General features: G+C 43.1%; 2 protein-coding genes across 5 annotated transcripts in view; one reads left to right on the top strand and one right to left on the bottom strand.

Moving 5' to 3' along the window:
• MPPED2 (metallophosphoesterase domain containing 2) overlaps positions 1-22278 on the top strand; it is a 603962-nt gene that overhangs the window by 225124 nt on the left and 356560 nt on the right. The gene's annotated exons all lie outside the window — the stretch shown is intronic.
• ARL14EP (ARF like GTPase 14 effector protein) lies at positions 139-21476 on the bottom strand. 4 transcript variants are annotated; one of them, XM_080595263.1, is made up of 5 exons: positions 21338-21476; positions 18199-18705; positions 17054-17184; positions 16118-16341; positions 139-392 (listed from the first exon to the last, which is right to left on the bottom strand). In XM_080595263.1, exons 2-5 carry the CDS (start codon positions 18619-18621, stop codon positions 235-237), a joined length of 936 nt encoding a protein of 311 aa, XP_080451389.1. In that variant the 5' UTR covers positions 18622-18705; positions 21338-21476; the 3' UTR covers positions 139-234. The 4 variants fall into 4 exon arrangements, with proteins under 4 accessions (XP_080451389.1, XP_080451390.1, XP_080451391.1 ...); XM_080595264.1 differs by lacking the exon at positions 21338-21476 and adding an exon at positions 20875-21331; XM_080595265.1 differs by lacking the exon at positions 139-392 and adding an exon at positions 14834-15356.

Here is a 22278-nt window from a genome sequence, read left to right on the forward strand (position 1 = left end):
TAGTAATGGGAATTGACTTTTCACTAATTGCACAGAACCTGGCATTAATACACTTTAATAGAAAATGGGCCTGCGCGCTCCTGATCAATCACGAAGTTTTTCCTGCCTGCGCTACAGACAAAGGACTCCAACAACAGCGACGTGGCTAAATAAGACGTTTTATTTATTTATTTATTATTCCTCCAATTATTGAGATAAGGACACGTCTCCAGGGCACAAGAGAAAGGCTTTAACTCAGCTGCTCTTCCTTGGTCTGTCTGTCCCACGGGGACCGTTACTTCCCGGTGTGCCATTCTGCCCTGGTTTCCTGCTTTGGGCAGGGAGCGGGATTTGGTGCAGTGGGGAGATGGTATGTCTGCGAGCAGATAAATGTCCTTGAAGTAAGGCTGGCACTAGAAACAAACAGGTATTAGTATCTGCTTCTTTTAAATGCTGATGTTAATGTTATGTTCACGCTACAAAACAAACTGTGTGTATTCAGCCTCACCTTCCGGCTTCACATTACCTGAGCACGGGGGATTTTCAGCTGCACTCCGCAAAGCCCCAGCCCCATGCCTGGGCTTGCTGCTCACGGGGCAGCTCTGGCCACACAGCAGCAGTCCCTGCAGTTCTCTCTTCTTGTCCAGAGAGCTCCTGGCCACTAAAGCCAGTCTCTAGTGTCACTGAAGGCTGGTGGGTGTTAAAAGCACCCCGGTGTTATTTAGGAAGTGGGGTGCCTGGAGGAGCCTCTTGATGGGGTCCAGCTGTGCTTGGCATGGCAGAGGAAGGCCGGTTCACTCACTCACAACTGCCACAGGAGAATTTTTCTTCTGCTCCTTACCGGAGAGGAAGACGGACAAAATGGAATCCATACTCACTGTCCCACCAAAACTCTCACAGAAAACGGGAATACTTGCTCTCTCAGAAAATAGTGACTCAAAGTGTAGCAAGTGGGAGCCCAGGCCCCTTCTAAGCACTATTACCAGTCAAATAAAGCAAATAATAATAAAGGATTGCTGTTTTACTTTGAGCACTTAAATAAAGCAGATTGTTAAAACCTTGCTAATGGCTTGTGACGTTCAAGCATTACACCAGCCAGCTCCTAGAGCCAGCCCCTGCAAATGGGCAGATTTTTCACCAGTTTCAGACTTTTAAAGGGCCTGAGTCCACTGCTCCATCCGGAAGCTTGGAGCACCCTCACCATTGGAACGACTTCTTGAATAGTCACAGGCAGCTTTCAGTTCTCCCGTTTGCTTCCTCTGTGCCCAGCAGAAAAAAGCTTATTTTCTACCATCAGCATGCCTTGTAGTGTTCTAGGCACCAGCAATGAATGACATGGGGACAGACAAAGGGCAAAGCTAATTAATGCTTCATGCTAGTTAATGATGGATGTTCATGTCATGTGAAAATCATTTTTAGCTCCCTGCAGTTCGCTCAGCTTGACTCCTACTGCTGCCAGCCTGCCATCAGACAGACCCTGAGACGAGCCGGACACAGCAGCGCTGCATTTCTCTCCGTAAACACTAAAGCAAATCTGTGAAAAGAATATTGAATTTTTGAAAACCTCTGACTCACACAACACCTCTCCCATGATGAAGCTGAACCACGGAGGTGAACTCCCTACCCCGAAATCCCTCCCTCAGCTGGTCCCAATGGCTACAGCTAGTTGTCATAGGGGATTGGCCAGGAGCCTGCCATCAGAAAAGGCAGGGGCTTGGTCTGGCAGGCAGCTTGGGATGCAATGTAAACGTTGCTGATCAGTGGTAAAGCCACCTATATTTGTCTTTCTTTCGTGAGATGGTAGTTATTACACGCGTAGTCACTCTGCTAGTAGTGCCAAACAGTTGGCTGCTTCTGGATACTTGCAGATATGTGGAGCAACTTGCCCCTCAGGAATAGTTTATTTAGTAAGACAGGACTTAAAAGCGAAAGGGTAACCACTTCTGATCATAACCTTGGCTTTGCACTTCTAGCAATTATACTTTAATTGCATTACCCTATTTGAAATAGAATGGTAATTGGAAAAAAACAATTTGACGTTCCCTGATGCGTACTCTGACATGCGTTATTTGCTTTTTATTCAAATATAAATGTTCTCTGTAATACTATCAAAGAAAGGGGAAAAATAAAGCAAAATTGAAATGTCAGTAGCAATTTCTGACATGTGAGAAGCATCATCAACTAGGCAAAGGTTTTCAATTCAGCTTAAAAAGAAACCCAGTTGTGAAATTAGCAGTCAGAGAAGAGAAAGGATGCTAGAGGGAGAAGAGTCACAGCTCCAGCCCTTCAGGAGAGCTGGCTGTTGCACATGTTGGTATCAAAATATCAAACCAGCTACCAGCTGTAATTGTGTGATAAATGGCCCTTTCAGATTACATTGAAGCAGAAGATGCAGAAGGATAATTTCCGACCTTACTGTTCACCACTGAATAATTGCTAGGGTCAATAAAAGTCGATGAAACACAGGTTCCCTTCAGTCATACCCTATGCTATAGAAAAGCATCTTCACATCTTCCTTCTCAACCCCTCTCCGGAAGATCCAAGCAAATCTACTCTGATCAGTGGCAACTTACACCGCATAATTTGTGCTTGGTATTTCTGTGAGGTGTGCTCCAACTAGTCTGGCTGGATAAACCACATACATGGAAAACCGTGGCTCGGGGTATCACCCCATTTTGGGAGAGGTACCCAGCTGGGAGCCGGGTGCATGCGTGAAAAGCTGGATGCTGCAGTTCACTCACACCTGGAGGAGGAGAAGATGCAGACATCTTCTGCGGTGATTTTTATGATGGATTTCCTTTGTCAGTGGCCCTCCATTCTCATTTGCTCCAAAACAGATCCAGCCCAATGTTTTACTTTGGAGAGTCAGCAGCTCACAGACAAGAAATTAACACGGGGGAGTCATAAACAAGAGGTAGTTGGCACAGCTAGTTTATTACGGCTACATCCACAACAAAGCACATGAAAGGCTATGTGTTCTACCTTGCTGTGTTTGGTGGTCTTGTCCCTGTCCCCAGGCCTGACGCTGAACTCCAATGGGCAGTACACACACTTTTTCACTGGTGTAGAACGGATCTATCTGCTTAGCCTGCCTACCCGCGGGAGTAATTTCACTGAAGTCAATAGGACTGTTGATGTGAGCTCACTGCAACACTTGCTATTGCTGGAGAAATATATAGACAAGTGGGCTTGATGGAACACCATGGCTGTAGCTTGATGGAGCCAGTACAATTTAGGAGTCTGGCATGAGGTTATGCATACTACATAAGTGTATTTAACAGACTTTGTAATGCTGATTTTCTCTTTTCTTAGATTGAGCTCAAACTCCCAGGAAGTGGCACAAAGATAGTAACTGAAAAGTAACCTGAAGTATAATCACTCTGATTAATAAGGTTAACTGTTAAGGAGAGCTTATTGTCAGGAGAAAGATTCTGGCAAGATTGAGGTCAGCTGGTAGGATTCAGCCCACGTGATTGGAAACTCCCAAGGGAATCACCTGCCAGAGCAATCAGATGTTATAAAACAGAAGGAGCAGGTGAGAGGTTTCCTTGTGGTGGGGGTTGCTTCGTTTGTCTGACTTTTTTGTTTGTTAGTTATTTTTGTGGGCTTTTTTTTTTTGGTCCTTCAAATTTGCAGTAGAAAACGGATGAAGTGGGGAGAGAAATTCATTTTCTTGACTACATCTGGACTGTCAGGTACTCCAACAAAAAATACTCAAGTTAGGGAGTTTATTATACTACTGGAAGTCTCTAACATCTGTTTTTTTACCTTTAAGCAGAGCAGTTGTGTTAATGGAATAGCTCTGTAGAGTCTCTATATACATTAGATTATGATGTTTGTTTCTTCTCTATCTGGATTGGGCTGTGGAGAGTGTATTTTGATCATTAAATCCAGTTTATTAGAAGACTGGTGAGGCCTGAAGGGCTGTGAATTGAGTAGGATCTTTGACTTTCTAGTGACTTATCTTTCAGAAGTTCTAAAGTTGTAATGATTCTGGTAAGTGGCTAACCTGGATTACTTAGCTGGTGCATGCCGCAACTATTTTGATCTTGTTTTTTTGATACATAAGTTGATGTTTTCTGCTTCATGCTATTAACTTAGTAGCTAAAATGAACGACTTAAAGTTAGTACTGCTATTAATTAAAATGCAAGAATAAATAAAAGAATAACAAAGAAAATCAGAAGATGACTGAAGGGAATTGCTTTTGCATCTGGTTGCAGCCTGGGCTCAGCATAGATGCTAAATCCCTTTCCCTGTTTACTCTCCGGAGGTTAGAGGCAGTAGTGCTGTCACCTGTGGGTGAGATGGAGAACTGAGCTTGTTAATGGTGCACTAACTAGAAGGGCAGGTCATTCAGTGTACTAGACAGATTGAACTTGCTGGTGAGTCCGTGTGCAGGGCTGCCGAAGGGAGCTGGGGGAAGAAGACAAGAATTAGGGCAGTTTTCTCACCGCTTCACAGGAGATCCAGAGATATTTTTTCCTGTCCCAGGTGCCCCTGTTATCTTGCTCTACCCCAGCCTACAACAGCTGATGCAGTATTTCTGGCTGCTCATGTTGGCACTCTATCAATAGTATCTCCTACAGGTGTGTGAGCTTGGGGGGATATAATAGGGCAGAGCACAGGAAGGCCACTATGGGACGAGATGCACAGCCTACCTGGAGGCTGCCCTCGATATTCTTGCACGCACGGTATGGCCACTAACTCCTGATGAAACGTGAAGAAGCAGATAAAGTGGTAACATGAAGCGAGATGCACAGTGTTAGGAGGGCTGCGTTGGGGTTGGGATGTTCTGGAGGCTTGGGTGGCTACAGCTTTCCCATGGGTCAGACTAAATTAGTATTTCATAGTAAAATACTGCACCGGAGTACAAACATTTCTCTGAGAAATAGAGCGTGTGCTTCAGCTGCATGTTGCACGCTGGAAGCAGCAGCAGGGTGAATGCTGGAGAGTCTCCTGTTTTGCCAGTGAGTGCAGAACCCTGCTATGAATGGGCTTCTCAGATACCTAGCATTGGATTTCTAAGAGCGTGGTGAGATAGAAGCTTTTAGTCAAGTTTTCATAGTGAACATTGTAAATTAAGAAATGTATCTGTGAAGAGTTGTGTGATCTCTACTGAAAGACCTAACAATCAGCAAGATAAATAGGGGTGGGGGAGAAGCTTTTATAGACCATGAGAACACCCATTTCTCTTATTAAGTGCTAATCTTGTGCTTGAGTCTGCTATATTTCAGCCTCACAGACGTGGAGGTTGTGCATCCCTTGTCTAGGGCTTGATGCCAGAATCTGTCCAAGAAGGAAATCCTCTCTGCCCCAAAGGCAGGGGCTACACCTCTGCAGCGCACCAGAAGTGAACCGTCAGGTTTGCAGTGAGCTGATGCCCTCTGCTGGATGCGAGGAACTTTTCAAATGCTCTTTGAAAAGTGTTCTTTTAAAGCAGGATAGTAAGTTCTGAACAGAACCCCTACAAAGAGTGAACTGGACAGCTTAATCACAGTCGTTCACACCTACCTACAGAATCTTTAATATGTGCTTGGAGGAGAGCTGTTAATTTGAAATTTAATTACAGCCAATGAATGAACATAAGAATAGTTTGGGCAGGGCTTCCACTTCAGTAGTCTGAGATGCAACTGAAGATCTTTAAATACAAGTACAGTACTTTTAATAAACTGTTCCTCTACTATTAGGGGGATTTAAAAGCATGTATAACTTAAAGTTGGAGAGAAGTGGTTAACCAATTTAAATAAAGAAACACTGTCATCATGACAATATTAACTGATTAGAAGTCAGTATGAATGTGAATAAAACTTTAGAACTGTTTGCTTGAAGAATTATTGGGGAATAGTATCTGGACTATGAGGGTGTTAGTGTTGGGGAGAATCGAATGGATGTTCTATTAATGTTTCTCAGGTGATGGATCATACGGTATAATTAAATATTATTAAATGTACTTACATTATCAAGTAATCTATGTATACTGGAAACCTAGGGAGTACATTGAACATTTAAAGGAATCGTTGAAGGGGAACCCTGGGAGGGAACAGGTACAACCTGACCTTGGATAAGGGCCTGGAGATGATGAAATGAGTTGAAGCAGAACCAAGGAGCGGAGGGAGCATGCGTCGAGTGAGAAAGGTGAAAGAGTTTAGCGGAGAGGAAGACTCCTTACTTCATCTGGACGACCACCTGGACGACCACCAGAGTGCGCCACGCATGTGCAAAGGGGAGGGGAGCTAATTAGAATGAAAAGCGAGGCTGATGTTGCAACCTGTAATGAATATGTATACCTGACGCAATATTGTATGTATAAATAACGGCTGGGAAGTAACGGGACTTGAAGCCAGATTTGGGCACCTGCCCCGGCTTCCAGCGCTGAATAAAGCACCTTCATATAATCACTTGGTGGTTATGTGGTTGCTACGCTAACATTTTGGCGACCCAGGTGGGACAGCGTGGGCACTGCTGAGGCGGATCGTGTCTCGGTTTCGCTCCAGCCGGCACCGAGGGATTCTCGGGGAGCAGTCGACCACGACCGACCTCCGCTGCTCACGACGTACCACTGGAGTGGTAAGCAAAGGTGCTTTCAACTTTGGGTATTCGGTACCGATTTGGTTGGGAAAGCCTGCCGGTCAGACGCGGCGAAAGCCACGCTCGGTTGGGCAGGGAGCTCCCGGGGTAAGCCTAGGCGCCGTCCGTTAGACAGAGCGAAAGCTCTGCAGGTTCGGCATTGGTAACTGTATTGGTTTGTGCTGAAGGGTCAGCACCAGGTATTATTGGTATGTAGAAAGCGTGCTGCTGCTGCTCCGGCAGCTTTTTAGCGAAAAGCACGCTGCTGCTCCGGCAGCTTTTGGGAAAGCACACTGCTGCTCCGGCAGCTTCTGGAAAGTGTGCTGTTGCTGCTCCGGCAGCTTTCGGGAGAGTGTGTTGCTGCAGCTTTCGGGAGAGTGTGTTGTTGCTCCAGCAGCTTTCGGGAGAGTGTGTTGCTGCAGCTTTCGGGAGAGTGTGTTGTTGCTCCAGCAGCTTTCGGGAGAGTGTGTTGCTGCAGCTTTCGGGAGAGTGTGTTGTTGCTCCAGCAGCTTTCGGGAGAGTGTGTTGCTGTAGCTTTCGGGAGAGTGTGTTGTTGCTCCAGTAGCTTTCGGGAGAGTGTGTTGCTGCAGCTTTCGGGAAAGTGTGTTGTTGCTCCGGTAGCTTTCGGGAGAGTGTGTTGTTGCTCCAGCAGCTTTCGGGAGAGTGTGTTGCTGCAGCTTTCGGGAGAGTGTGTTGTTGCTCCAGCAGCTTTCGGGAGAGTGTGTTGCTGCAGCTTTCGGGAAAGTGTGTTGTTGCTCCGGTAGCTTTCGGGAGAGTGTGTTGTTGCTCCAGCAGCTTTCGGGAGAGTGTGTTGTTGCTCCAGCAGCTTTCGGGAGAGTGTGTTGCTGCTCCGGCAGCTTTCGGGAGAGTGTGTTGCTGCTCCGGCAGCTTTCGGGAGAGTGTGTTGCTGCTCCGGCAGCTTTCGGGAGAGTGTGTTGCTGTAGCTTTCGGGAGAGTGTGTTGTTGCTCCGGCAGCTTTCGGGAGAGTGTGTTGCTGCTCCGGCAGCTTTCGGGAGAGTGTGTTGCTGCTCCGGCAGCTTTCGGGAGAGTGTGTTGCTGCTCCGGCAGCTTTCGGGAGAGTGTGTTGCTGCTCCGGCAGCTTTCGGGAGAGTGTGTTGCTGCTCCGGCAGCTTTCGGGAGAGTGTGTTGCTGCTCCGGCAGCTTTTGGGTCCGTATCATAAGCTCAAAATGAAAAAGATTAAAGAAATTCTGGGAAAAGATGTACCTATCCCGCGGACATCCCCGTTGGGGTGTTTGCTAGCACACTGGAAAGAGGGAGGTTTTGGTCAAGAAATGCGGAAAGGAAAGCTTATTGATTATTGTAATATTTGGTGGCCACAGTATAAACTAGAGGACCAAGAAACTTGGCCTGAGAATGGAACATTGCAATATAATACAATTTTACAATTAATGCTATTTTGTAAGTGGGAAGGAAAATATGATGAACTGCCGTATGTGGAATTATTCTTTTATTTGCGCCGAAAGCCTGAATGGCAGCATGCTTGTGGAATAATGGTGCTTGAAGTTTAAACTGAGGAACGTTGTTGTGCATGTACTAAGGAGGGACGCTGTATACAGCATCAGGCAATAGAGAATAATAAGTATTATGGGAAATAATATAATATAATAATATAATAATGTATATAATAATATAATAATATAATATAATAATATAATAATGGAAATATTGATCTGGAAGTTGCGCCGTCGGCTCCGCCGGAAGAGCCAGGACAGGGAGGGAAAAGAGAAAAGGAAGATAGCAGTAGTGATGGAAAATCCCCGACTTTAGCCTCCCCTGTGTCATATAGGACCCGGCAACAGCGAAGGGCAGGGGAAACTATAAATGAAGAGGGAAGGAAAATAATCGCTCCCCTCAGGCAAGGAGTGGGGACAGAAGGACCGGTATATGTCAAGGTGCCTTTTTCAGCTGGGGATTTAATGATATGGAAGCAAGCAGCCGGCACCTACAGGGAAAACCCAGATAAAGTAGCTAGGATAATGAAAATGATAATTAAAACCCAAAATCCCGATTGGGATGATCTCCAGGTGATCCTGGATACTTTGATGGACTCGACAGAAAAGACATGGTATTGCGGGCAGCCAGAGAGAGAGCCCGAGAAGATATATGAAATGGATTAGTGCTTGGAAATCTAGATCAAAACTTCCCCACTGAGGATCCCCAATGGGATTATAACACAGGGGATGGAATAAGGAGGCTGAAGAGATATCAAGATTGGGTACAAATCGGGGTACAGAATGCCATGCCCCGGACCATAAATTGGTCAAAATTGTATAATGTCAGGCAAGAAAAAGCGGAATCACCTTCCGCCTTTTTAGAGAGATTGAAAGAAACTAAAGAGCCCTTGGTAAAAAAATTCAAATAGGAAATAAGGAAGTAAAATTTTAATTGATACAGGGGCCACATATTCAATACTCAATAGATTAAGTGGTAAGATAAGGGAAAGGAAAACTACTATTGTAGGTGCCACCGGGAAGGAGGAAATACGGCCGTTCTTACAACCCCTTGATTTACAGTTTGGAGGTAAAGAAATTACGCATGAATTTTTATATGTACCAGAATGCCCTATTCCTCTTTTGGGACGGGATTTGCTAACTAAACTATAATGTTTGAAGATGGAGAATTGATTATGAGAATCCCAGAATCAAAAGTGGGACAAATATTAATGATTAAAGAGAAGGCTGTTCCTCATATCCTAAAAGAGATAGAAAATGCAGTAATGCCTGCAATTTGGGAAACGGACGTGCCTGGAAAATCAAAAGTAGCCCAGCCAGTAAAAATTGAACTTAAGGAAGGGGCCCGACCGGTACGGATTAAACAGTACCCATTGAAGCTAGAAGCTAGGCTAGGAATAGTAAAGATTATAGATAAATTTCTTAGCTACCACATTCTGGAGGAATGCAAATCTGAATATAATACCCCAATTTTCCCAGTAAAGAAACCTAATGGGGAATACAGGCTAGTGCAGGACCTTAGGGCAATAAACGAAATAACAAAAGATATTCACCCAGTGGTGGCTAATCCTTATACATTGTTAACATCTGTAAAAGAAAAATATAAGTGGTTTACTGTAATTGATTTAAAAGATGCCTTCTTCTGCATACCCATTGACAAGGAAAGTAGAAAGCTTTTTGCTTTTGAATGGGAAAATCCACGGAACGGACGAAAGATGCAACTAACCTGGACAAGGTTGCCTCAAGGATTCAAGAATAGCCCGACCCTCTTCGGCAGTCAACTAGCTAAAGAAATAGAAGACGGGATTAACCAAGAACAGATTCAGGTACCAAAGGACCGATACTTGCTGCTACAATATGCGGACGATATATTAATAGCTACCGAAGGAGAGTCAGAATGTATTCAGGTAACTATTGATATTTTGAATCAATTGGGACTAAATGGGTACAAGGTTTCTAAACAAAAGGCACAAATCGCGTGCACAACAGTAATTTATTTGGAATGTGAAATTTCTCAAGGACAAAGAAAATTGGGAGTTAACCGAATACAAGCTATTTGTGAAATCCCCGAGCCGCGAAATCTGCACGAACTACGGGCTTTCCTAGGTATGGCCGGGTGGTGTAGACTGTGGGTAATGGACTATGGACTCATAGCAAAGCCCCTCTATGAAACCCAAAAGGCCTGTACATTTACCTGGGGAAAGCCACAACAAGAGGCCTTTAAGAAATTAAAAGAAGCCCTGATAAAGGCGCCTGCCTTGGGCTTGCCGGACTTATCAAAGGACTTTCAGCTGTTTGTGCATGAGAGACAACGATTGGCATTAGGAGTACTGACCCAGCGACTTGGGAGCTGGAAAAGACCTGTGGGGTATTTTTCTAAACAATTGGATGCGGTAAGCGCCGGATGGCCCTCGTGTTTAAGGGCCGTGGCAGCCACAGTCCTTTTAATACAGGCAAAAGGGGGGCCATTGGCTATCGCCCAGCCAAATGAATCTTAAGAACTATTAACCTATTGAACCCAGCAGTGTTTCTAGGAACAACTGCGGAGGAAGGAGACCTCAGTCATGATTGCGTGGAGATCATCGAACATACCTATGCCAGCAGAACAGACTTAAAAGATCAGCCTCTGGAGAGACCGGATTGGGAACTTTTCACGGATGGAAGCAGCTTTGTGGAAAATGGGACTCGTTATGCAGGATACGCGGTAACAACATCAAAGGTAGTGATTGAGGCAAATTCCCTACCTCCGGGGACTTCAGCCCAACGAGCAGAAATAGTTGCCCTGACACGAGCCCTGGAACTAAGCGAGGGTAAGAATGTGAATATTTGGACAGATTCAAAATATGCATTCGGGGTAGTCCACGTACATGGGGCATTATGGAAAGAAAGGGGAATGCTATCCTCATAAGGGACTAATATAAAATATCAGGAAGAAATATTAAAATTAATAACAGCTGTACAGAAACCCCAACAGGTGGCCATAATGCATTGTAAAGCTCATCAAGGAGGGATGTCAGAGATTGCAGAAGGTAACAGATTGGCAGATTTGACGGCCCGGAAGGTCGCGCGTGAAGTACGGAAAGTAATGGCTCTAATTCCATCGAAGGTAGGCCTCTCTTGTTTCAAATTACCTAAAAACCCAAAGTATTCAGCAGAAGATGAGAGACTTGCAAATTTGATGAAGGCCCAGAAGAATCCTGACGGCTGGTATGTGACTGCGACAGGACAACTTATAGTGCCTCCTATAGTAATGCGAGAAATCTTACAAATAAAACATAATGAATGTCACTGGGGTGCAGAAGCAATGGTGACCTATTTGAAACGAGGTGTCATCTTGGTACACATGTTAACAATGGCAAAGTCAGTAATGTCAAAATGTGAGCTTTGCTTAAAGAATAACCCGGTAGCAAGGAAACATGCTGAGATGGGGAGAACTAGAGCTGGAATAGAGCCTGGAGATTACTGGCAAATAGATTTCGTGGAACTGCCTAAAGCAAGAGGTTATAAATATCTATTGGTAGGGGTTGATACTTTTTCAGGATGGCCAGAGGCCCTTCCCTGTCGAACCAACCAAGCTAAAGAAACGGTAAAATGGTTACTACGGGAAATAGTTCCTAGATTTGGTGTACCATTGGGTATTTCTTCAGACAGGGGACCACATTTCATTGCCAATGTGGTTAAGGAGGTTAGTAGGTTACTAGGAATTACCTGGAACTTACATACCCCATGGAGGCCTCAATCTAGTGGTCAAGTAGAGAGGATGAACCAAACTTTAAAAGGACAATTACGCAAAATCTGTCAGGAGGCTAAGATACAGTGGCCACAGGCCTTACCGATAGCTTTGCTAAGAATTAGAATAAAGCCAGCCAAGAAGTGGGATGTCAGTAAGTCCCTATGAAATCATGTATGGAAAACCTTATGAGTCTCCTGAACCGAACCCGAATATGCATGTTACCGGTAAACAGGATGTATATAATTATGTTTTAATAGTAATGAAAATACTTGCTCTTGGTATGAGTGAAGTATTTTCAAAGGGGGGAAATGTTAGTGTTGGGGAGAATCGAATGGATGTTCTATTAATGTTTCTCAGGTGATGGATCATACGGTATAATTAAATATTATTAAATGTACTTACATTATCAAGTAATCTATGTATACTGGAAACCTAGGGAGTACATTGAACATTTAAAGGAATCGTTGAAGGGGAACCCTGGGAGGGAACAGGTACAACCTGACCTTGGATAAGGGCCTGGAGATGATGAAATGAGTTGAAGCAGAACCAAGGAGCGGAGGGAGCATGCGTCGAGTGAGAAAGGTGAAAGAGTTTAGCGGAGAGGAAGACTCCTTACTTCATCTGGACGACCACCTGGACGACCACCAGAGTGCGCCACGCATGTGCAAAGGGGAGGGGAGCTAATTAGAATGAAAAGCGAGGCTGATGTTGCAACCTGTAATGAATATGTATACCTGACGCAATATTGTATGTATAAATAACGGCTGGGAAGTAACGGGACTTGAAGCCAGATTTGGGCACCTGCCCCGGCTTCCAGCGCTGAATAAAGCACCTTCATATAATCACTTGGTGGTTATGTGGTTGCTACGCTAACAAGGGGAAAGATGTTAAATGGGAGTTACTACATGTCTGTACATCCTCTATTCTATTGAGAAATTAGTTGAAATATGCTGAAACTCTATCTATTGACGTAAATACGACTAAAAATGCAATCCCCTAAAATTACCGGGAAACAAACTGAAACTGGAAGCTATGCTTGTTTTTTCATGAGACTAGAGGAACTCAAAGGCTTTAATGCTGATTCTAGCAAGGTAAGTAGTAGCTGTTTTTGTCGCATAAGAGACAGGTGTGCACCTGACCATTTAACTTCTCTGTAGTTATGTCACTTTGGGATTTTAGTATTTGCTCTTGTGCAGTTGTCTATTGGTCTTTTCTGGCTAATACTGATAGCACCTAGACTGAAAAGAACATTCAAATAGGTCTAAAGTTGTCACCTGAACTCAGCTTTCTGCCTTTTCTCCATCCCTTCTCCCCCACATTAGACAACATTAAAGCCCTGAACCTGTCCTTGCTTGAATACTCATTTAAACTCCATTCAAGCAGAAATATTTAGTTTTTCCAATAAAAGATTTCTCCTGAGAAAGCCAGCTGAAAGACCCTCCCCATTTTGTCTGTCTCATAGGCTTAGTTTTAGTCAGTCTCACTTCATGAAAGTAATCAAAAAGATCAAAGAAAACTGAAAGTGTGTCCAGAACAACTGAAGTATTAAGCTTGTAACATTAGCTTTTTCTGTAACTATTAGTATAGGTGATGATTACATGTTCACCTTACTTGCGTTCTAAATTTGATGTGAATTTCGCTGTGAGAAACAAACCAAAACAGTATTTAGCACTGTACTTGAGATCACATATCTGGAGCTTCTGTTTAATAAAATCAAATTGATCAATGGGACATGCATTATTCATAAAACAGATTATTCTGTTCTCACTGACTTCTGTCTTTTGAATATGTAAAGTTTGTCTAGGCATTAATTTTTGCAATTAATATCCAAGGGCAGAAGTTTTAACAGTAACTGAGGTATATCTGCAGTTGGCCTTTCTGTTTAATGCATGCAGAGCTGCAAATGGTTATAGCAAAATTATGAACTGTGCCTTTTACGGAAAGCAGTTGTTTCTTTTGGCTATATTCAATAGAACATACTGTTTGATAGGCTTAGTTGGAGTACTTCTGAAAGATGATGTGAGTTATTGGGAACGTTACTTTTAGATTGCAATAAAATTTCTGTATTAGGCTGTTGGAATAACTTTCTGCGGTGTTTAACTTAGTAAAAACATCCAGGCAAGTCAGAAATTCATGGCTCTAAGTTCTAAATCTAGCAGGAGGGTAAAATTTGACTTGTAACAGTATGTCTCTAACAGATGCACACAGCAGGGGGACATGGTAGTGTATAAAGACACAATATTGAGTTGAATATTATGCTGAATGCTAGGCTTGCAAAGGAAATACTCCGTAACAGAGAGTCCAAAATATGTAAGTAGGGCAACTGAACAGCCAACACTAAAAAACTTTATACAGGAAAAACCCAATGCCTTCTGCAGCAATCAACAGTGCTCAGTACTTACTACAGGTTTTCTGTCAAACTGCAGCTCTAAACAATTTGTTAGAAAAGAACTTAAGTGATTTATTTGGGAAAGTCAACATTACTAGTGTAAAGTGAGAGACTGACTGTATTAGCTTTTCAGAGACTTGATGGAGATGCAGGAAAAAAAAATTCTAATAATGGGATGCTCTGGACAATTTAAGCTATGGGCGGACTTAAAAGCCTTTCACTTCAATGAAATTCAACAGCCACTGAATTCCAAGCCCAACTGTGGGATTAGGTGTTAATAAGTTTTATTCAACAAATGAAAGCTTGTTAAGAACAGGTACTGCTGATTCTGGTCAGTTTTAAAAAAATAAAAAATAAAAAACACTATCAAGCTTACAAGATTGAACTGGCTTTCTCCCCTCCTTCCCTTTCACAGAGGTATATATTAGTATTTTCATCTAATACAAAATCGTTGTTTTCAAGCTGTAACAGTTGCAAATATGGATCAAGCATGTGATTTTAACTGTTGTTAGGATAAGCATGTTCTGTAGTCAACAAAGTGAATTGTATTAAATGCTATTTACATGTAATGGAAGCCACAGATATTACTTGTTTGTGGAGCTGCTACCTGGAGAAGAGTAAAGAAATCTGCATGATGATTCTTGTGATAAATGTGGCTGGAAACCAAGGCTAATGAGACAAGCATGCATTGTTTGTTCTGATCAAAAAAGAAAGTCTATTTATTTTCTAAGCAGACCTAACAAAAGCAGTACAAAACAATACTTCACTAGGACCAGCAGATGTCAGTAGAACTCAAAGCATAACTTTGGATTTTGGGGTGACAACCTTTGTAACACTTAGCAGAAAATAAAATACTCTAAACAAATAGCAAGATTATGTAACTTTACCACATAAAAGCCTTAAGAAAGCAACAGTTAAGAGTATTCTTGAATAAATCTGATGCAACAAACATGCAGATCTTCCAAGTCTGTCACAGAAGTATAAAGTTCATCCAGCACGTAACACAAATACCAGAGAGTAACACATTAAATGTCAACTAATATTTCAATTACAAAATTTCACTTCCATACATCTTGTAACTTTTCAAGATTTAAGGTTTCTGAGGATATACGCTGTATGAACCAAAAAATTTCAACTGTTTTTTGTAGCAGTCTGGATATTCTTAGTTTGGGAACAGATACTTGAATTCATTTCAGCTGCATGTAAACCTTTACCTTAAAAACAAGCAAAAAGAAAAAAGAGGAGAGGGCTGTTGAAGTATCAGTCCAGTCCAATTATAGACTGATTACAAATACAGCAAAATTGGTTTCTGTGTAACAATTGAAATAAACAGTACCATAATGAAATACTTTGACATATTAAGCTGTCAAGGCATTGAAAAGTAATGCTTTAACAGTGAGGCTCTTACATTTATAAGGATAACTCGATCACAGATCCCAGTAACTCAGATGGGATCTGTACTTCTAAATACCTTTGAATTAAGTCAAATGGAAACAACTGACTTTCAGATGTAGCTGGGATAAATCTATAGAAGATGTAGCATACACTATTAATACCGGAGAGAGCTTTATTAATACTGGATATAACTTCGCTGATAACTTTAAATAGGGGAGTTTCACAAAATGATTCCAAACCATGAGATTCTGAAAAATGAGGGATACATGGAGATGGCAAAAGCAGTATAGGAAGTGATGGTGAGTGGCTAATACATCACAAGAAAATAGCACCTTTATATTTTATTATAGTGCAAGACTGTTCAGTGAGAACTTAGATGACTAACAAGACAGCACAAGGTAGAATGAAGTGCAGTAACAAGTAGTATGATTAAGAAAATTTTCATAATCATACTGGGACTGAATGTGAAAGCACACTGATCACATAGATCGTGATAAATTCCAGTGGATTTCATAAAAAAAAGTGTTTAAGCATGGAACATCATACATGCAGGCTAAAAAAAAAGAGCATATGCACTAACCAACGTGCTTATTTCGAATGATTTCTCCTCCTTCAATCTCAATCTGCTCATATAGCCACTTGCGGTCACAGCGACATTCAGCTCCACACTTATTGGAACCACACTTTGGGCAAGCATAGAAACACCCCAGGCAATCTTCATCAAGACAGTCACAGAGGTCCATCCCACTGTAAAGCAGTAGTCCCTGGCTATCGTAGACCTTACTCTTGGCTGGTATAACTTGCCTGTATGATGAAAAACAACACTTATTTCCTTGTTAAAAAAGATCCACACATTTTGATGCCAAGCAGCTAGCGGATGTGGACAGAAGTTTGCTTTTTTGAAGGTGTTCATTTTAACACTGCATTAATTTAAGATGTTAATGTACTCGACAATGTTTCCCAGCTTTATGCTGTATTTCCAGTATAGTGCTTCTGAACTAATTTCAGGAACAGGAAACTTTTACTTCTTCAATACTTCAAATATTTATTAGGAATAACACTTAAGAATATTTATGAGGTTAACTTTTTATTACCTTTCAAATGATGTGAAAATCTCCCTTAATTAAATGTAAGGATCTGACTTGCACACTTTTGTTTCTGAAGTGGAGTTACTGAGTTTACTGAAATATGACAACTCCATTATTTCAAGTGTACTTGACCTTACTGTATTCAAGTTTAACGTATCAGAATTTTATGCATAAATTAATAGCTTCATCTATTATCCATGTAGTATTGTCACACCTAACAAAAAACTTGTTTGGATTTTAAGCATCTGAAATATGGACTGTCTATCACTTTACCTTGTTTTGTTTACATCGATGAGTAACCTTCAACACCCTCAAAACAAAAGCAACGCACAGATAAGCAAAACATCCTCTATACAGAATATGTTAGTTATAGGGACACCAACTATCAAATTTTTTATCTCTAAGAGAAAGCTAATGAAGCTGCTCACCTGTCTGAATTAAATGATGTATTTTTTGATTGCAGCCTTCTTTTTTCCCTCTTACTGGTCTCAGGAGTGAATTCAGTCTGCCGCCCTGGATTAGCAAACTGAAGAGACTTCAGAGCCTTAGCTGTGCGCCCCTGAACAGAGACAGAACATCTTACTTCATCATGAATACAAATCTAAATTCATGAGAAAATATCCAGTCAAACCAGAATACTGCAATAACTTGGTAAACTGTTGACCTCAATGCTAAGCACTGGAGAAGACTTAAGTCATAAGTGTTATAGTGGAGAACTGTACCAGTCTTATGAAGCAATAGCACAAGCTTTATAGTACAGTTTTAATCAATATTTTCACGTTTCATTCCCCCCCCCCCGCCATCAGCATCCTAATCATGCTGATAGGCATATTGAAAAATATAGTTGGGTAGCTGTTCCTCAAATGCAATCCTATTTTACTATAGGGCATATGAGGATGAGCTCTTGCTGATTTTGTTTCCCACACCCGCGAACTTCTTGAACAAAGCATCCAAAAACATACAAGCTGTATTCTGATTTCAGTACTTAAGGCACCACCCTCCCACACCAGTTCATTACTGCCCCTGAACAAACACCGTGGCCTTCGCCATTCAGTCACCGCACCAGAGTACACTTAATTCACCTCAAAGCAGGTCCACTTGATAATGAACTGCTAGAGACAGTGGATGTTTTTAAAACTGAAGAGACTAAAAAAAGTTTTATCTCAACACCCTTAGAAGCAACCTTTTGCAGTGTTCAGTTTTAAGCACGTGAGCTTGCTTTTTGCAAGGCTTGAGTAACAGCTTAAAACACTAGCAGCAGTCCGGTACTTACATAATCTTAAAGGAGTAAGTCACCCTAGTACACGTAGTTACTTTAATTATAAAGGCCATAATATTTAATTAGGGAAAAGGATTTTTAAGGTAGAAAAAAAAAGTGGAATGTGCGTATGCACTCATTTCACTGAGCAGTCCTCAAGTAAAGGATTAAATACAGTAAATTCCCATGCATCAAAAAGACTACACCCTTTCATATTTCTATTAAAAAAAGTTTCTTTATGTAGCACTGAATGAAGCCCAGATCCAATAGTTTTCAGAACTTAGAGGGAGTGGGTAAACTGATCCATATACATACGTCCGAATCAAGTTTTCTTCTTTGGCGCTCTTCAGATTCGACATCCACGCTTCCATTTATTACCTGCATGCATTTAGGACAAAGCTTCCAGCCAGGTACAAACTGTCTTCCAAACTTGGCACTTAGAAAAGTTGCGTCATCTAAGTCAATTGCACGCAAGTTTTTCTTTGATAGCTTTCTGTGCATATTAAAGGGATCACAACATGATTTTTGCAAGTCTTCAAATCTTTCAATATAAATTTTTGCGTGATGGAAGCAGATAGTGTTGTTCTCTGAAAGGGACATTCCAGTCCTAAGCTGAAGTAACAGTAGATCAGACGAAGATATATCTTGCTTAGTCTTGAAGCCAGTGTGACGGGTATAATAGGTCTTATGACATTCATTGGTAGCTTGAAGCTGAACTCCAACTGAACAAGGATCCATTTTACTTTATCAGAACAACTTATTTCACTTATTTTGCCTAAAATGAGTTCTCTGAAGTCTCTAGTAGTTTCTATGAAGATCACCCTAGAGAAAGCATTAAAATCAATCAGATTTGTGCTGCAAACCCTTACCTGTAAGCTTGACAGACTAGGTTTAAGTAGCTTAAAATACATTTAAAGAAATTATACTATAGCCTTCCAGTCTAGATAAGACTAAAAATACACTGTAATTTTAGAATTAAGCCATGCATTTTATACCCCCTTCAGAGGCAATTTTTTCCAGCCGCTGTAAGTATTGATTCAGAATGTTTACGCTAGTAGCAGCATCACTTTCTCAAAGGCCATCTGGAAGGGAGGCGTCAGGTGGACGAATTGCTCAGACAGCAGCCTGCTCCTGTCACCAGCCTCCTGGAGGGCCCCCTCTTGGCACCCTCCCAGCTGGGCAAGGAGAGCTGCTAAGATGGCCCACAGGAGGAGAGGGCTGATGGCTGCACGATTCACCCTTCTGGTTTCCGACTGGTTTCTAGGGAAAAAAAGCTGCTGCGCAGGCTCTGATGTCAGTTAGCACTTTACAGCCAGCAGCTCTTCCTCATGTGCTCTTCCCATATACTCTCGGGGAGCAAAGGAAGGCCTGAACAGGGGCAAGTCAATGCACACAGAGTGCCCCTGAGCCTTTCCAAGAAACATCAGCCCATGGTATATGTGAAGAGCAGTAGCTCTGCATGTGTGCAGTTGTTCTGGTCATTTGGCCTTTGCATGCAGCTCTTTCCACCTGAGTTCTGTGTAAATACTGAGCAGTCATTTAAAGTTACTCAAACACAAAAACAATTGCAAAAAATAAAGCTAGCTATTGCAGTGGTTTTGCTCATGCCAAAGCTTGTTGCAAGTCCAGTGCTAGCCCTAAAAATGAGAGCCTGAGCCAATCTTGTGCTATTTTCTACCATAACAAAATGGGAAAAAAATTCTACCCGAAGAAAGGAATTAATTTGCTTTCCAAAACCTCTGAAAACCTTAAAGTGACTACGACCTAACTAGGATCTTAATGTTCACCTACACACTACTCTGCAAAGACAAAAATCAGAGACATGAAAAAGCACAGTTATTTGTTCTAACATCTTTTTAATCAATGAAGGTATCAGCCAGTTGTCTAACAGAAAAAGATAGACCGAGATGCTACTTTCAATAAAATAAAAGCAAGTAGCATCACACACAACCTAATGACATGAAATGTGTAAATTTAACCAGTATAAAGAAATATGAACATGGCAGCTTTACTGCAAAAGCTTATCATGGAGCAACAAGAAGTTAATCGGCCTTACAGAACACTCAAGGTCACTGCCTTGGGCATTTTTGCAGCAGAAATCCCCTTGATTGTAATGCTTTAGTTTTTTTTAACTAGGTGCATATATTTGAAGCAGTTACACAACACGTTTCCATGTATGCACAGCAATTTAAAGGTTTTGCACAGGACGTGCTACTGTTGAGTGATTCACCTGTTCCAAATAAAAACGACATGCTTGGCTATGCTTAGACCAGTCAGCTCGTTTTAAGGAATAGTTTTGTATCTTGTTCAAGAAGGAGCAGAGTATAACAATTATTTTTAAACAAGGTGTCTCAGCCTACTATTACGAATGCTCGTGCTTTCAGATCTACAGCAAGAACAACAGAGGCACTAAGAGTCCTGAATGGGGAGGCACAACGTTAAAACACCTGAGTATGAAAAGAAAAAAAAGTATCATTCTGAAAAGAAAACAAGGTTAGTTTTTGGTTTTTTTTTGCACTTTATCTGTACAGAAAGATGTAAGTCAACAAGTTAATAATTAAGGCTTATTTAATATTGATTTCTCAGGTCAAAGCTGAAACTCTGTGTTTATAAGGACTACAACTAGCCCAGTCCTAAATTGCTAGCTTATCTGAACTCATCTTTTCTGTAATTTCTGTATTCTAAGTCAGTTAACAAAGACCTCTTCTTCAAGTTTAGGCCTTGCGCAGCTCTTCAGACCTGCGCTGAATGCTACAGGTAGAGGACAAGGAGTGTACGTGAGTGAAGTGTTAAGAACTTTTTTCTCGGTGCCTGGTTCTCAGCGCACCAGTCTGCGACCACATACATGTTCCACTGCCTGTGCCTACTTATCAGCTTCCACTGTGGTGCTGCCTTTGAGCGGCTTCGTTTCTCTCTCTGTCAGAAGACCATCTGACAAACTTTACTGTGTCGGTAAGCCAGCTAAACGCTGAACTGCTCTTTTTCTTTTACCGTTAAACGCACGCTGCTTGTCTTTCAGACTACAGTACTCGGTCACACGTACGAGCAGTGTTCCTTGCAGCTGAGGTAACATTTTATTTCTGGCAGTGATTCAGCCAGTACCGACTAACTCGACTCAGAGAGGTCTGCTGTAGGCCGTGCACCGAACTCGCTCCCAATGCCGAGATGTGTGCGTGTGGCTGAGTCCTGCTCCGGCGGGTGGGTGCGCCGATGGAGAAGCACACTAGGTAAATATAACAGTAACTCCAAATTCTCAAAACTTGCAGGCGCATCAGAAGGCCGGATTCTTGGCAGCTGCTCTAACTACACAACGCCAGCCTATTTCCTGTGAAACAGAAAGTCGCTGCTCCGGCGCTCTCCTCGGCAGGCACCGGTTCGGGCAGCACCCCCCTTGGCTCCAGCAGCGCCGCGCCGTGCCCCAGGCCCCGCGTCCCGCTCAGCCGGCCCCCGGTACCTGGCCGTGCGCCCTCCGCCGCCTCTGCGCCGGGACCCCCGCGGCCGCAGCTCTGCCGGCAGCGGCCATCCGGCGCCGCCTCACCACGGAGCGGAGGAAGGGCTCGGAGCGGCGCTTCCGGCCGGGCGCGGGCACGGCGGCGCCCTCCGGCGGAGCGGGAAGGGAACGGGAAGGGAGCGGGAAGGGAGCGGGAGGCCGGCACGTGGGCGCGCGCCGCTCGCGCCTTTCCCGCCTTCGGCGCGTGCCGCGGGTCCGGGCGCGAGGCGCGGCCGTTGGGCTGAGGGGAGCCGGGCGGCGCCCGTCCCGCCGGCCGCGGCTTCCGAGCGCCATCGCCGGCGGAGCCGCCCTGCGTGCGGCTGGGCGAGGGGATCGCGGCCGGGGACAGCCCTCGGGGGGCGAGGACTGGCAGCCCCGGTGAGGTGAGGCGCTGCGGGGCCAGACGTGCGAGGTTGGGGCGAGGCGGGGGGTGAGGCGGTCAGCCAGGCGAGGGGCGCCCGGGGGGTAAATGTACACGTATATCAAACATTTTTTCCGTAAGTTTCCTCGCGAGGGTGCTGTCACGGCCAACACCAGTGCTGCTGAAGCTTTTTTTGACTGTAAATAAAGCAAACTTTGAAAACCTGTTCTTCTACAAAGAACGAGTGTCAGAAATCTCTGTTCTTGTTTTGTAAACTCTGCACTGTGACGTGTTCAGGACAATGGATCTTCCTGTGGAGAAGGTAAGGAATTGGAATGTGGTTTGTGCTATGGCTACATAGTGACAACACACCCTACAGCTCTGGAGTTCTTAGAACAGTAACAATAATAGAACACACGCTTACTGCTAAGTGCCTTACCTCTATAATACCAATGCTGTTTTCAAATTGTGTTGGTGTTAGTGCTGCCTAAAAGAAAGCTTTAAATAACCACTTACACCTGTAAAAAGTTGTTTTCTTTCTTTC

The sequence above is a fragment of the Anser brachyrhynchus genome (assembly GCF_964034855.1).
Source record: "Anser brachyrhynchus genome assembly, chromosome: 5".
Classification (NCBI taxonomy): domain Eukaryota; kingdom Metazoa; phylum Chordata; class Aves; order Anseriformes; family Anatidae; genus Anser; species Anser brachyrhynchus.

Excerpts from the sequence above, each read along its gene's own strand:
- ARL14EP (XM_080595263.1), bottom strand. The coding sequence starts at position 18,621 with ATGGATCCTTGTTCAGTTGGAGTTCAGCTTCAAGCTACCAATGAATGT. Across the intron at positions 16,342-17,053 it reads ACATCATTTAATTCAGACAG|GCAAGTTATACCAGCCAAGA; the intron begins GTGAGCAGCTTC and ends TTCATCATACAG. Across the intron at positions 393-16,117 it reads CATTCGAAATAAGCACGTTG|TGCCAGCCTTACTTCAAGGA; the intron begins GTTAGTGCATAT and ends GTTTGTTTCTAG.